Source organism: Eleutherodactylus coqui, chromosome 2 (assembly GCF_035609145.1).
Source record: "Eleutherodactylus coqui strain aEleCoq1 chromosome 2, aEleCoq1.hap1, whole genome shotgun sequence".
Classification (NCBI taxonomy): domain Eukaryota; kingdom Metazoa; phylum Chordata; class Amphibia; order Anura; family Eleutherodactylidae; genus Eleutherodactylus; species Eleutherodactylus coqui.
In genome coordinates, this window is record NC_089838.1 from 193,309,272 (window position 1) to 193,324,927 (window position 15,656).

At 40.5% G+C, this 15,656-nt stretch overlaps 1 protein-coding gene across 2 annotated transcripts in view; it reads right to left on the minus strand.

Moving 5' to 3' along the window:
* The window catches only part of PLXNA4 (plexin A4), a 683,798-nt gene that overhangs the window by 64,416 nt on the left and 603,726 nt on the right, over positions 1-15,656 (minus strand). For both annotated transcript variants that reach the window (XM_066592134.1, XM_066592133.1), the window contains 4 exons: positions 14,779-14,845; positions 12,324-12,470; positions 6,148-6,307; positions 1,948-2,051 (listed from right to left, as the gene is read on the minus strand). In XM_066592134.1, the coding sequence (XP_066448231.1) occupies positions 1,948-2,051; positions 6,148-6,307; positions 12,324-12,470; positions 14,779-14,845 (478 nt within the window). The remainder of the gene's footprint in view (positions 1-1,947; positions 2,052-6,147; positions 6,308-12,323; positions 12,471-14,778; positions 14,846-15,656) is intronic.

Sequence of the window (15,656 nt, forward strand, 5' to 3'; positions counted from 1 at the left end):
AGATTCTTCTAATAATAATATTCCAAGAAGACATGACCCTTGGCGTGCCACTTTCAAGAGAGAGGAAGAGGGAGACCAGCAATGTTCCTCCCTCCCCTCTGGAGTAAGAAGCAAGCAGTGTGCTGATTAGTGGAGCTCCACTAATCAGAGCCTGTAACTGCACACAAAGCGCACTGCTGAGGAAGAGTTGCAGGCTGCCCACCTCCTCCCACTGCAAACTGTTGCATGCTATGTAGATTGCATGTGCACAATACCTACAATGTTTTCCAATGATGAGAAGATTTCAGATGGTGCACACATCAGCAGGCAGATAGACTGCACAGAAAAGGAGAGGGGAGAGCACAGGCTGCACAGGCAGAGTACAATGTGCCTGCAATATAAAACCCTACCTGGATTACCTGCAGCTGGCAAGGTCATGGTAGCAATGCCAGCCAGTCCCTCCTGAACCCCGTATCCTGTAATGACCCCCACCACTAGGATCAGGATGCACATATTTCCCTGTTCTGGAAGTCTTGACTAATATGGCTGAGTGGCCCCATCCCAACTATATGGGGTGGCTGAAGTACTTTACTAGCCATAGGGATAATTATCAGGGCATGTCTGGCTAGAAATGTACAGGGAACCCACACCGACCACTAACACCTGTCCCTGAGCACAGTGAACAACACACAGATTATCTAGGACACCAAAAGCAGGAAGCAGCCACCCGCACCAAAGTTGCTCAGACCACTTTGAAGAGTCTTTAATGAGTATAGCCAGCTTAGTATACACAGTGTCCTCCCTTGTATATCATGTTCTCTCTCTCTATATATATGTGTGTGTGTGTGTGTATTTTGGCAAATTGAGGTTACTTGCCTGCAGGATTGCCAACTTCTCCATCACGAGTGGGCACCTCACATGTACAAACGCTTCAGAGGCAGGAACTTCTTTAAAATCCGACACTTACTAGTTTTATTCCACATCAAGGCACAGCAAAACTTGTGGTACATACAATGTTCAGGGTTCACAACCTACAGGGTTCCATCACTAATCCCACACCCAGGGCATCTAGAGGGTGTCCTCTTTCAGACAGGTGATGGGCTCAAAATGGTCCACACTGCACCTCAGGCTCTATGTTCCTGACCGCTGCTTCTACAGCCTGTCTCTCTCTGGCTAGTAGGCAGCTTTCTCCCCCTGAGTGTGGTATGAACTGATCATTTTACCTAGTTCCTGTCACACCCACAGTTGTTCTCTTACTCTTAGATATCAGAATGGCTGTCTATCACCCTCTGTAGGCCATTCTGTACACTGCAGTCTTATAGTGTATATGTATATATATATATATATATATATATATATATATATATATATATATATATATATATATATATGGGTTTAGTGTGTTGTCTGTATTCATTTTGAGTTTTGTTGTATGCGGTCATAAAATAATAATAAACTGTATTTATATAGCGCCAATATATTCCGCAGTGCTTACAAAATAGGGGAGAACAGATACAAAGGACCAAGATACAAAAACACTGTTACATGTAGTAATTGATTGATGGAAACAGTAGGGGTGCGGGTCCTGCTCCAACAAGCTTACATGCTACAGATAATGGGATGATACAGAAGGTAAAGGGGCTCGAAATGTGCACAGTATGGCGGAGAGTGTGGGATGCTCATAGACAATGGTCAGACATAAGCCATGTATGCTATTTGTGTTTCAAATATTGAAGATATGTGTGACCAGTATAAATGGGTTCAGCCTGCAGAAAAATGTTTCAAATGGTCGGGAGGTTGATACATAGTGTTGGGGCTTGTGCCTTTGATCTTTTTAGACCCTAGCAACCAACGCCCCTGTATCTATCTGTTATCTATCTATCTATCTATCTATCTATCTATCTTTGTAAACACAGTCATATGTTTTTTCAGTAAAACATAGTGCTAAATTGAAAAAGAATCACAAACCTGGTAGTGTGCAATAACATTGAGTCTCTTCCAGTCATTCTCTATTTTCGTTGTAATGTCTTCATCCTGTAAGATCATTCGAGCTCCACTTGCTTGTCTCCATTCTGAAAAATAGAGGTGATATCTAAAAACTGTATCTATGACCTTTAAAAGTCAAATGGAAAATAATACTGAATGCAAAGGTTTCTTATAGTAGTCTGGTTTTGGAATCAGGTTCGTCGGCTGCTCTCCAGACTCCACATAGCCAATGCTCGGCTTACCCCTGAAATAGGACTACTTTTGCTAAATATAGGAAGTCTACTAGAGATGAGCGAGCGTACTCGGAAAAGCACTACTCGCTCGAGTAATGTGCTTTATCCGAGTATCGCTGTGCTCGGGTCTGAAGATTCGGGTGCCGCTGCGGCTGACAGGTGAGTCGCAGCGGGGAGCAGGGGAGAGCGGGCGGGAGAGAGGGAGAGAAAGATCTTACCTCCGTTCCTCCCTACTCTCCCCTGCAGCTCCCCGCTCCGTGCCGGCACCCGAATCTTCAGACCCGAGCACAGCGATACTCGGATAAATCAAATTACTCGAGCGAGTAGTGCTTTTCCGAGTACGCTCGCTCATCTCTAAAGTCTACCTACATAGGGTAATCACGTGCCATTCATGTGTTGTAAAACTCCTGATTGCCAGAAAGTGGAGGACACCCCTGATCCCCAAAGTTGAGGAATTAGAAGACACCCTAGCTCTGAATTTCTCCTATGAGGAACTAACCGTCTTTCAGCAGGATAGATTGAGGCAGTTCAAGAAAAATTAGGAACCCTGGACTAGACTAGTTCAGAGTAAGCAGAAAGACCACCCAATCTAAGATACACACACGGGCCTTAACTTAACGTATATTAGCCTGTCGCTCCTACCAAGCTGGGAAGGACAAGGAAACGCTCCCCCCCTACCCCCCTCCTAACCATCCTCTGTTCTCTTTCCCACCTTCTTTGTTTTATTGTTTTTGCATTTGCTGACTTGCACATTACTAACGATATAAGATTGAAAACCAAATAAAAACTTTGTTTAAAAAAATAAAAGAATAAGTTTGTGTTTTTTTTTCTAGAAACAGCACCAGTGTTGCTTATAGGCCATGCCTATTATTGTAGAGGAACCCTAATCACTTGGACAAGGCTGAACTGCAATACCAGAGACAGCCTATGAGTAGAGATGAGCGAGCGTACTCGGATAAGCACTACTCGCTCGAGTAATTGGCTTTATCCGAGTATCGCTGTGCTCGCCCCTGAAGATTCGGGTGCCGCTGCGGCTGACAGGTGAGTCGCAGCGGGGAGCAGGGGAGAGCGGGCGGGAGAGAGGGAGAGAAAGATCTTACCTCTGTTCCTCCCCGCTCTCCCCTGCAGCTCCCCGCTCCGTGCCGGCACCCGAATCTTTAGACCCGAGCACAGCGATACTCGGATAAAGCCAATTACTCGAGCGAGTAGTGCTTTTCCGAGTACGCTCGCTCATCTCTAATTATGAGCAAAAGTGGTGCTGTTTAAAAAAAATAAGTTTTTTCTTCTTCTAAGTTTATACAGATGGTTTCATTAATAATTAATATAATGACTTTGCTGATTTTATTCTTTCAGTCTATTTTGTTTCCTGCACATTGGCATCTAGGTAAAGCAAGAGTTGTTATTCAAAGGAGTCATGTATGGTGAACACTCTAATTAAATGATTGCTAGAACTATGGATCCAGATCTACTCCTACTCCTCTCTAGTATTTATATATGTTTGTTAATTGTCTGTCATTTAATTTATTGACTTTAATAACTTGTTTTTGTTTTAATTAACCAGATGCCTCCTGACGAGACTCTTTCTGATGAAGCTAGGCAAATAACGTATTGGAGGGCTGGGTCCTGGATCACTGTTACTTACTTTTCTTGTAGTGATGTTTAAAGGGGTTGTCTCGTGCCGAAACGGGTTTTTTTTTTTTTCAATAGGCCCCCCGTTCGGCGCGAGACAAACCCAAAGGATGGGTTAAAAAAAAAAAATATATATATATATATTACTTACCCGAATCCCCGCTCTGCGACGTCTTCCTTCTTCCTTCTCCAAGATGGACGCCGGGATCTTCACCCACGATGCACCGCGGGTCTTCTCCCATGGTGCACCGTGGGCTCTGTGCGGTCCATTGCCGATTCCAGCCTCCTGATTGGCTGGAATCGGCACACGTTACGGGGCGGAGCTACGATGACGACGCGGGACCAGCTCTCCGGCACGAGCGGCCCCATTCACAAGGCAGAAGACCGGACTGCGCAAGCGCGTCTAAAAACGCCAGAAGACAGCGAATTTAGACGGATCCATGGCGACGGGGACGCCAGCAACGGAGCAGGTAAGTGAATAACTTCTGTATGGCTCATATTTAATGCACGATGTATATTACAAAGTGCATTAATATGGCTATACAAAAGTGTATGACCCCACTTGCTGCCGCGAGACAACCCCTTTAAGTATGGAGGCAGTGGGAATATTTGCTTGCACTGAGGTATAGTTTACCAGTTTTAGATTACATGTGTATTGAGATGAATTTTGGACTTCACCCTTATTGTGTGATCCTGCATTTACTTGTGTCAGAAATAGACCTGCCCGCTCGTCTCAATAGATTCGAGTGTCGGCAGGGGTGAGCGGTGAGTTGCAGGAGTGAGCAGGGGGGAGCGGGGGGGGGGGGTGAGGGGGGAGAGAGAGAGAGATCTCCCCGCCGGCACCCGAATCTTTTGAGACGAGTGGGCAGGTACTCGCAAAAGGCAATACTCGCTGGAGTATTTGCCCTTAACAAGTATGCTCACTCATCTCTAGTCATAAATAAAATATTTTTTTATTTAAAATTTTGTGCTCTTTCTTGAATTTAAGTTTAACTATTTTTGTTTTGCATCATTTACTATAAACAGTAATAGAACAGCTTTAGAATGTCACATAATACTGTTGACAATGCTAATAACTAATGTATACAGTAGTACAGTATACGGGCAAATTAGGAGTTTCTGTAATAACTATTGTAAGGTCTTAGGGACAATAAAAAAGTGAAATGATGTACTGCAGCAAGTATATTAGAAATGCTAAAAGATTCTCTTAGTTTAACTTTCAAGGTTACATGGTGTTTCAGACTTGATTTCAAATATATTATTGTAGCAGAAAGCTTGAAAGACACCTATTTTTTCTTAATGTCTTTCTTCTTAATGAATGATCCAATAAACTACTTAGAAAACTCAGCTAAAGGTGACCTCCAGGAGATATTCATATTCACCAAGTCTAAGAATAGGAAAGTGTGTCCTATACATTGTCATCAGATCACTGAGCTCCTTTAAGCAGGAACACTAAAGACAGACACTCTCCAATCCAATCTGTTTCAGCTCTACCTTGTAGAGAGAGGTAAGTAAAAATCCCATTAACTTTATCTCTCCTTCCAATCAGAAGTGCCGGTGAAGGCAAACTCAGAAGACAGCAGCTGTGAACTCTTTATATTTCATTCAGAAGATAGTGTATCTTTCACTGCATACATGAATTGCTGAATTTCCTTACCTCGAGTATTGCAGGAAGCTCCAATTCAGAGAATATCCGAAATAAAAGCCAAGGACACTGCCAATAACAAGCTTTTTCATTGCTACTTACTTTGAGAGAATATAATGGGCCCCAGACATTTATTGTCTGTCATACACATATATTCTAATTCTGAATCAAACATGGAATTAGAGATGCGGCCATTTGTTTTAATAAAAATCCATTTTGTAGCGGCAAAACGGGCAGTTGACTTTTGAGGTCTGCTACAGACTATATCATTCTTGATAACTGCTCAAATAGATTTTTGGTTCTACAATAGTTCCACTGAGCAGAACTACAGTAAGTGACAGAAAAAGACTGTAGTTGTACAGTACTAAGATGTTCATCGTGGCTACAAGGACTCAAGCATTATGTATTAGACAGTATGGCTTGACAATGCAAGGGGGTTGCTAGTGATAATTCACGAAGCCGGTGCTGTGATTGGCAAGTACATGATATGTTACCACGACCAAAAGAGACCAGTTAGCCTCGTTAGCCACATTTTAAAAGGGTTTCCATTAAAGCTGCCTTAGTAGAATATTAACTTACACTGATTTTCTTCTCATCTAATGAGAATTAGTGCATTGCTAGTGCATCATCCTCTTTGTACTGTAGTTGTTTGCTTAAAATATGATATATATTTACCTAAATCCATATCTGCTGCCTTGGGTCGATGTGAGCAGGGAAGGTTCTTAAAAATGGTGTCCAGGATCTTTTCCTTTACTTGAGTGATTGTGTCACAGTTGAGGATTTTCACTGGAATCATGGGGCTGTTCACATTATCAGGATTAACACAATTGAGGACCTGAATATAAAATAACAACAGTAGATGAATGTGCATACAAGCTCAATTTTAGGAAATCAAAAAGGGGTTGTCCCATATTGCACAAAACCCATTCAAGTATAATAAATGATTACATTAGGTTCACCAAAGGCAGGCCTGGCATTAGAGGGGACGCAACTGGCCAATTTCCCTCAGACCCCATCTCGAAGGGGGCCTTCAGGTATGGCTCAGCGCTGTACTTATCTTTAAAAAAATATATATATGTATATGTATAGAAACATATCTCACCTTTTTTGCACCCTTTACCCTCCCTCTGACCTGGCTGGTCTCCACTACTCATCTTTTTGAAGCTGTTCACATCCTGCTCATGGCCAATCCCTGGCCTCAGCATGTGTACAACTGAGCCAGTGATTGGAAGCATCAATTATGTGTCTAAGCACCTGACTGGATGCTGACATTGAAGCACGTGAAGACTAGCAAGTCTGGAGGAACAGTGAGCAGAGTGAAAAGGAAGTGGAAAAGTTGAGGTAAAACGGATATATTTTTTTTACATTCTCCAATAATTTTTAAAGATTCACCCATTATTTTTAAAGTGTGAATTGGCACCATTACTGAGTGGGCATACATGGCGGGGGGGGGGGGCAACATTACTGTATTGGGTGCATACAGGGGACATTATTTCTATGTGTGGGGCATACAAGGGAAATATTTCTGTGTGTGAGACATATAGGGGTGATATTTCTACTTTGGATGGCATACAGGAGGTATATATTTCTGTGTGGGGTCTACAGGGGGCATTATTTCTGAGGCGGACACTCATTGTGAGGTGTATATGGGAGGCAATTTTGTATGTGTGGGGGCATAAAAGGGATACAGGGGGCAATGTTTCTGTGTATAGCCATGCAGGGGGCATTATTATTCAGAGGGGCTAAATAGGGGGCACTTTTACCTGCTTAGGAGCATAATTACTGAGTGTGGGCACTTTTACTGTGTGGGTGTACACAATCAATACTTACTTTATGAGGCTTACAAAGACACAAAAGTGGGTATACTATTACTTAATAGGGTACTACAGGTGACATTATCATTATCTGGGGTGCTATAAATAGGGAGATTGTGTAGAGGCATGAATAACATAAGGAAGATGCTGAAAGCGAAGAGCCAAAGATTTCTGTGTTTTAAATTCTGCAAAGACAAGTCATAGCTGGGAGGAGTTGTCATGTTGGTCTGGACCAGATGGAAAAAAGAGAAACTGAGCAAAATTAGTTGTAGATTACGTCATTTGGAATCACTGGATATAATGGTACTTTAATCACTTAGATGGTCTGTACAGTTTCTGTGCAGAACTGATATATTCTGCTATATGGTCACTGTATGAGAGTATAATTGGGGGTTGTATAGTGAATATTTTGCCAGGGCCACACTTTGTCTAAAACCAGAGAGACAAAACCCAGACAAAATTGGTCCTAATGGATAACTCCTTAAAATACAGCCCTCTCTATACTTCAATTTGTAGCCACGTCTGCCATTAAACTGATTCCTTTGTACATTGTGATAACTCAGTAAGTTAAGATAATGCAGTGAATATACGTGCAGTCAATGTACAATAAAACCAGATAATGAGTTGTGCAATCTCAGCTCTGCTGCTCCTCCATGTAAAGTTAATTGTGCAACCATTCATTACTACCGCCCTTACATATACAAGCAGAATGTACAATAAACCATATCTTTGCCTAGAACAGGATTCAATTTACGTTTCGAAAACCATTCCTTAGTGGTATATATACCAGCTTTTCAGAATGAGATTAGTGAAGAAACCTCGCTTCAAGGAACTTGTCCATTCCAACTACTTTCTGATTTATACAAATAACAGTTGCAAATGACATGTTAATATTTAAAAGATAGTCTGTTTTCTGGACTGATAGCTCTGGTATTTCCTCCCTCGGGCTTCATGTGTTTTCTCATTCATTCATTTCCATTGTAGGTGGGTATCTATCATCTACAGCAGAACATCCTATTCATCAATTCAGACACAGCCAGCTCTCTGTAATTTGACCTATTCATTTAAAGATCCTGGTGGGATTTCAATTAGTTACTGAGACCTGTAATATACTCTGTGCAGCACAAGGTACAAAAAAACCCTTCAGAATATGACAAAAAAACATTTGAAATGTTTGCTGTAAGTGAGATACATGGCAAGCGACAGACTGGTGAGTAATCACCTGAATTCACCTCTACAAACTTTTGCACACAGACTATTTGACAAAAGTTTGCTAGAGAATTCATAAAGAGAAAACAATTTGTGTAATTCCTGGCGACATTCCAGGAAACATATAGATTTATCAAAGGTATTATTTATTCGAGTGGCACTGTACTAATTTCTAAATCTTACATGTTTCTTACAAGTTCTAATCCTACTTAAGTATAAAGAGATTTGGCTGCACAATTAAATATCAGTACAAGACTCATTCCTAAAGCATTCTTTACTTTGGGGCACAGTATGTTCGGATGATTAACATAATCTGAGTATTACCTTTTCATGACAGCATATACGACAGCATATATCTCGTATTTTCCCCCAAACTTCCAAAACAATTAGGGATTGGGAACTTTGTCTTAAGTTAGAAGTCTATCTGGCAACAATTGATGCAACAATCAGAGGCGTAACTTGAAGCTCCCAGGCCCTGATGTAAAACCGGTAATAGGGCCCCCAACTATAATGCTTTATTCATAGTACTGGACTCCCTATATGGAGAAGAGAGGCCATATGGGCCCCCTAAGGCTCCAGGGCTCGGGTGCAACAGCATCCCCTGCATCCTCTATAGTTATGCCCCTGGCAACAATCATTCTTCAACCATTCGACTAGTTTTTGCTAAAATACTCAGGCACTTTTATTATCTGTGGCTTAGTACTTTCAAGTAGGATTAAAACATCAGCATATAGTAGCATTACTTATACACTGCACATATCTGTAAAATAGTGCAGCTGTCTAGTACATGACTGGACTATGGCAAGAAGGTGGTGACATATTCCATCGGACTGCACCAACACAATATATTGAGTTCAAAACAAAAAATAGACCTAAACTGTAAATTAAAAGAACTTGGTAATATATTAGGAACTACCTCATTATCAGTTCAGTTGTTTTTCAGTTCTCTTTTGTGCGTGCCCGTGCTTTTAGAGGACTTTTTACAATAAGCTGTCATGTGTGTATATGAGGAATATCACTATTTCCGGCATGATTTGTATCCTGCATTTTACAACCGTTTTCCCCTCTGCAGGCTGTAGCTTTAATCTAATTCTCAGTTTTCCCAGAGTTGATCGGTGGAAATTGCTGCTGTGGTGTCTTCTATGCACTGCATATGGATAAAACTGCAGATTTTGCTTCTTAACCCATTAAGGACCAGACCCATTTTTAGGAATTTTACCCATGTGGTGGTTTTACTGCCCTATTTGTTTATCTTTAGCTACCAAAATTATATTTGCTGTGTTTTGCTCCATGATGTATAGGGCTATTTTTAAAATATCTCTTTCACTGACTTTTTTTCAGTTTTTCAGTTTTGTTGGAGGTAAAAAGCTGAAAAAATATTTTTTTAAACATTTATAGTTGTTATCCATGCCTCAGGCTATAATTCCTCCCTTGAACTATTTAGAGGTCACCCTTTGGACTTTTTTGGGCTCAGATATTCCCTGGACCTATTTGGAGATTTTCTCTGCACTTTGGGTTTGGTCATTTCAAAGCTTCTTCGCCAATACAAAGGGGGGTCTTTATGGAGAGGGGCCCTCTCTAAAGAAAGTGAACAGCATTGTTCCACACTTTATACCCATTGTTTATTCTCACAAAGAGCGCAAGATACTCCTTTTTTATTGTATTTCTACATTACTTTCTCCTGGGAACCTTGACTGCACCTGGTGTTTGGATCCTGTATTTCTCCTTCTCATGAGGGATATAAGAATTTGTCTTAAATCTGCATTGGTCTTCAAGGCGACGTCTGGTTGTAGCGATCATCCCATACTGGTTGGGTTCGACCGTTTGTACTGGGTGAATTCCCTCCTTTTCTCTTCATTCACGTCATGTAGACATTTCTAGTCTTGTCCAAGTGCTGTTCTTGCATTGCTTTATATAGTTGGTTTTTTTTAAATTAGCATATTTACGATAAAATAAACCATGGGAATGGGTTCCTCATTTTGTTACACACATTTCATATATGATGTATGGTTTAGGATTAAAGGGCGCATATGACAACGGTTTTAGTTGGCGTCAGCTTTGGGTTATTTTTTTTTTAATGTATATATTTTTATTTTATTCTGCAATTTTTTTTTAACTTATTTTTGTAACGATTTTTTTTATGTCCCCCTTGGCGTCATATAAGAACCTCTAGGGTCATTCACATGGTCTTTTTTTTTTTTTAAATTACACACTTTTCCTGCTGTAGCTGGGGCATCCATAAAAGCAGCATCGAAAGGACCCCCAGTTCCAGGGGAAAACATTCCCCTGTAGTGAAAATAGTCACTAACAGAGCTGATCAGGGTCTGCTAGGACTCTGCAGATCTGGAAAAACAGGGGAACCCGCCATATTGGAAGTTATACTTCCACTTTCACTTAGTACATAGTGCTCATTGAGTGCTGTGTACCCAGAAAAAGAGAAGGCAAAAGTTATACTTCCACTTTCACTTAGTACATAGTGCTCATTGAGTGCTGTGTACCCAGAAAAAGAGAAGGCAAAAGTTATACTTCCACTTTCACTTAGTACATAGTGCTCATTGAGTGCTGTGTACCCAGAAAGAAAGAAGGCAAAAGCGGTTAAAAAATACTTATCCCTTCTCCTCCGGGTTCTCAGCTGTGACTAACAGCTGACAACCCGACCTGCTCCTACTTGAGGCTTTAATCCCGTGGTGTGTTTTTTGCTATCGTCTGGGATTAAAGCCCAGGACCAAGCGCAGTATATTTACTGTGCCTGGTCCTTATGGGCTTAACTGTCAGTAGCACACACAGACAAATAACATCAACATGGAGATGACTAGAGAAGTACTGAACTGATATGAATAGGAGGTTACTTGATATTGTCTCATTATCACTTCAGTTTAGGATATTTAGATGTGAACAGCTGGGTATATAAGAAGCACAAGGCATATTTGGAAAACAACAAAGCCAGAAAACCAGCTTCTTGATGGTTTCCAGATTTCATTTCAACAGATTTTAACAAAGATTCTAATGTTATATTAGCTACATAAAAAGTTAATTAATTGAAGGTGGAATTTGACTTTACAAGATAGATAGCAAACATAATGAATTTACTGTTAAATACATATGGGAAACTGGGAACCATCCTTTTTGCAGGTTAAAGGGGTTGTCTCATAAAGATAAACTCTGCCCTTATGCCCTATCAAGTTATAGAGGTGGGTCCCACAATCAGAACTCCCTTCTCTTAGGCCAGCTGCACATGACCAGTTTGGATTCTGTATGCCCAGCCAGCATCCGCGCGTATCTCTCATTCGGCCGCCTCTTCTCATGGTCCGCATGGCTTGCCATTGGACATGCTCAGTACAGATTTTTCTTTTGAAACACCTGCTTGTCCCATGTCATCGCCTAGCGATGATGCGGGACCGGCAAACTTTCCGCAATATCAATTACAGTAGGGCCGCGAGTCGGATGGCTTTCATTGACCTCAATGGAAGCTGTTTGCATGGAATCCGCACAAAAAATAGAGCATGCTGCAATTCTTTCCTCCATGAGCCGAAAATCGAAATTGATTTCTGCTCATGTGCAGGAAAAAGCGCTTTTCCATAGCATGCTATGGAAGGTATTTGCTGTGGAACCTGTACGCGGACGCCCGCTCCGAATTCCGCAGTGCAAATATGCACGTGTGCAGCTGCTTTAATGCAGGAGAGAGCTGCTATGTAACAGCTTCTCCCATTGTGCAAACTACAGGTGTCTATATGTTACTTCTGAATGAGCGTCACTGATGAGACAGCGTCCTTAAATCTGACTGGCGTAACTATAAATGAGCGTATAGTAGAGTAAAAGTTGTGTTACCAGTGTCTTGTAGTCAATCTGTTGCCTGATGAGCTTGTCTTCACTCAATGAATAACGTGCTTCTCCTGTGATGGAATCAATGGGACCTTTTTCCATTTGTTGCTTGATGGCACAAAAGAGAGAAAACAGAGGCTCCCCTGCACATTCCTGTAAGACAATAGTTTACATAGAGTAGTAAGTATATGGCTATGGTAATGTAGTGTAGTATAGTTATAGGAAGTTCTAGTTTGCCAACAGCTGGACAGACGGGCTTGACTTGAAAAATGAAAATAAGAGGAAATCGCTAACAGTTATTTTAAAGACCGTCATACAAAACTAGAGATCACAATGCATTGAGTCTAAATAATAACATGCAGTATAACTTTTATATCATCATTATAAATGATACATTTACAGACAGCTGTCTTCAAATATATGCAAAATGTCTGATATCAGAAGGGTCGATTTTTTGTGTGATAATCTGCCCAGATCTCTATGGAAATGTGGTCTGGTTATCACTGGATAATTACAGGGCACTGACACAAATTACAGGATGATTATATATTGTTCTCTATTTACATAAGCCTGAAAGCTTTAGAAATGCCCGGGCACAGTGGGACTCAGTAAACTTGTTTAAGATACATATTCAGCTTGTGTGAGATCCTGACTTGTTTGCTGATACCCTGCTTGCAGCTAATGGCATGGAGAGCCCATCTGACAAATAAGACTCACTGGCATTGCAGGTGCTAGGGACAAATACCAGGCTGCTATGGTTTTATGCACAGCAGTGTGCAGTGGGCTACGTGAAATTAACGCACATTCCAAACTAGTCAACGAAACAATGTTAACAAAATTCATCAGAACCTTAATTTACTAAAACATCAACAAAACAGCAAGAAAAGAGGAATAGGAAAGTGACATGTCCTCACTGTATGCATAGAGTTAAAACTGTATCATCCTCCAGCTAACATATAGGCAAATTACAACAGCAGGGGCAAGGACTCATTCTGAAAGAGGCCTGGCAATGACCATAGCCACCTCTCAGTATTGCTTTCTGCTGCATATATGAATGGAAATCAGTGTCTCAAATGTCTAAGATGTTTGTAAACATGTAGTCTCAAATAATATTGTTTCTTCGTATGCCATGTAATGAAAATATGATTTTTATTCCACATTGCAACATTTATTCAATAAAAACACATGACTCAGTCTGAAAAATATATCTGAACAGCAGTCCCTTTAGAATATCAGCTAATATTTAGGTATATAAAGGACCTAGGGGCTAAACTGTGGCAACCTGATGGCTAATAAAGTGGTTGCCACTTCTTCACATTCACGTAGAAGTCTAGGGAGTGGATTTGCTAACTAAAATGAAGGGATTTTTGTTACCTCCAAAAGTACAATATTATGAATAATAGCAAAATAGTCTAAAAGTATAAGAAGTATATATCATTTTCTTTTTACAAAAGTGGATTTCTTAATTATAAGAGGTATGCTCAGCACGTACTGTAGATAGTTCAGAACCAAGGACAGCTCATCATGTGGAAGAGACAAATCAGTTTCAGCGTTCTGGTATTGGTGTTCATACATATAGTAACAAAGATAATGAGAATGTTGGTTTTAATTTGAGTGTAAAAGTAAAGGTACTTTTAAAGGAGACAGTTGTCTCGCCCAGTAGCCGCCCCACAGAGCTATAGTCGCTCACGTGATTGGAGGAGAGCGGGCCGGGATCATTCCAGCTGCCCATTTACAGTAAACAGGAGTCACTCAAACATTGAGTTGCTCCTGCCTACATGGGCTGATAGTTCTGCTAAAAACCAAGCGACTTTGACAATTGAGCGATTTCTTTCTCAGTGCCCTGACAGCGTTCTCATGTACACGGGACAATTATCACCCAAATTTGCTGTTTCCAGTCAGAATTTGGCTGATAATCAACCTGTGTAAAGGTACCTTTTTTAATGACTGCTAACTGCAATACATAAGAGTTCACCTTCCATTTTCCAAAGCTAGAAGGCTAGACTAGCCTGGGGTATATGGCCAATCAGCTCACTTTTCTGAAATTGGTTTGATGCACAAAGTTGAGAATGTGCCAAAAGTTCATAGTGCAACCCAAATATATGATGTACTGGAGACAATCTTTACTCCTAGAAACATGACTAGAAAGGTGTGATAAGAGGATGCCAAAATGAGTAAAGTTACAATGTATGGCATGTTTTGCACAAAATATTGGTCAATATGTTCACGGGGTATGAGGTGGCATAATGAAAAGAAAAGTTTTTAACATTACTAACAAGTTCCTCCAAATTTATCATGTCACATGTCATTACGATGAATTTGGCATAATTTGTGCAATTTTCCTATAATACTATAGATAGTTCTCCCTCAGTGTCCCCTAATGTTCCTTACTGAAAAATTATTTTCATGCATAATGCTTATTGTAATCGTGTTGTAGCACTTTCCACATGAAAACACTCACCTTAAGGAACTTGTACAATAGGAATGTAAACCAATTGGTCAACATCTTCTCTGCAACTGACTCTGTTCTAAAATAAATGTAAGAAATATGTGACATGTTATTAACACGACAATCGTCCTGTGCCGCTATTACAGCTAAATCAACATCCAACATTCTGTAAAATAAACTTCAGGGCCGTAATATATCAAAGTGAATATACCCTTATAGTACAGATGAGGATATATATTTATATACAGTATAATTATCCTATATTGGTGCACAGTATATAATACACACAGTACTTTATGATACTATAGTTTGTCAGTCTTTACTAGAGAAAACTTGCCACATATTGCAAAAACTAAACACAGCAGAATAGGCAACACAGTGTAATATAAAGTACAGCTGAACATCTTCATGCCCTTGTACCACTATCCCTGCACTGTAAGCAAAATACCCTCCTTAGCATTAAAGCTGCTAACACATTATTTTCTAGTTCAAGGCCTTAAGTCTCATCAAGTGTTTCTTTAAAGGCCATCCTAAGTGAACAGGTAAATTTAGGAACCAACCAAGCCAAGGCTTAGACTACCTGCGTAAAAAAAGTATATTCTTAATGCATACACCAACAGGGCACTTGAGTGCAGTAACAAAAGCTGCAGAACGTAAAGAGCCACAGAAATAACATTTTTACGCATCATCACTGAGTGCTATGTATATGCTATCTCCCATATCCCATAAGCCACAAACAAAGTTCAAAGAAAAAGCTTTCTCTTCCGCGCTCTTACTGTGGATCTTTTTCACTCCGAGGAGTTGACTGTCATACCCGACAGTGTTATGCAGAATATATTTATTCGATTTTCCATATAAATATACATAAAATGTCACTTTGCCAAACTTTG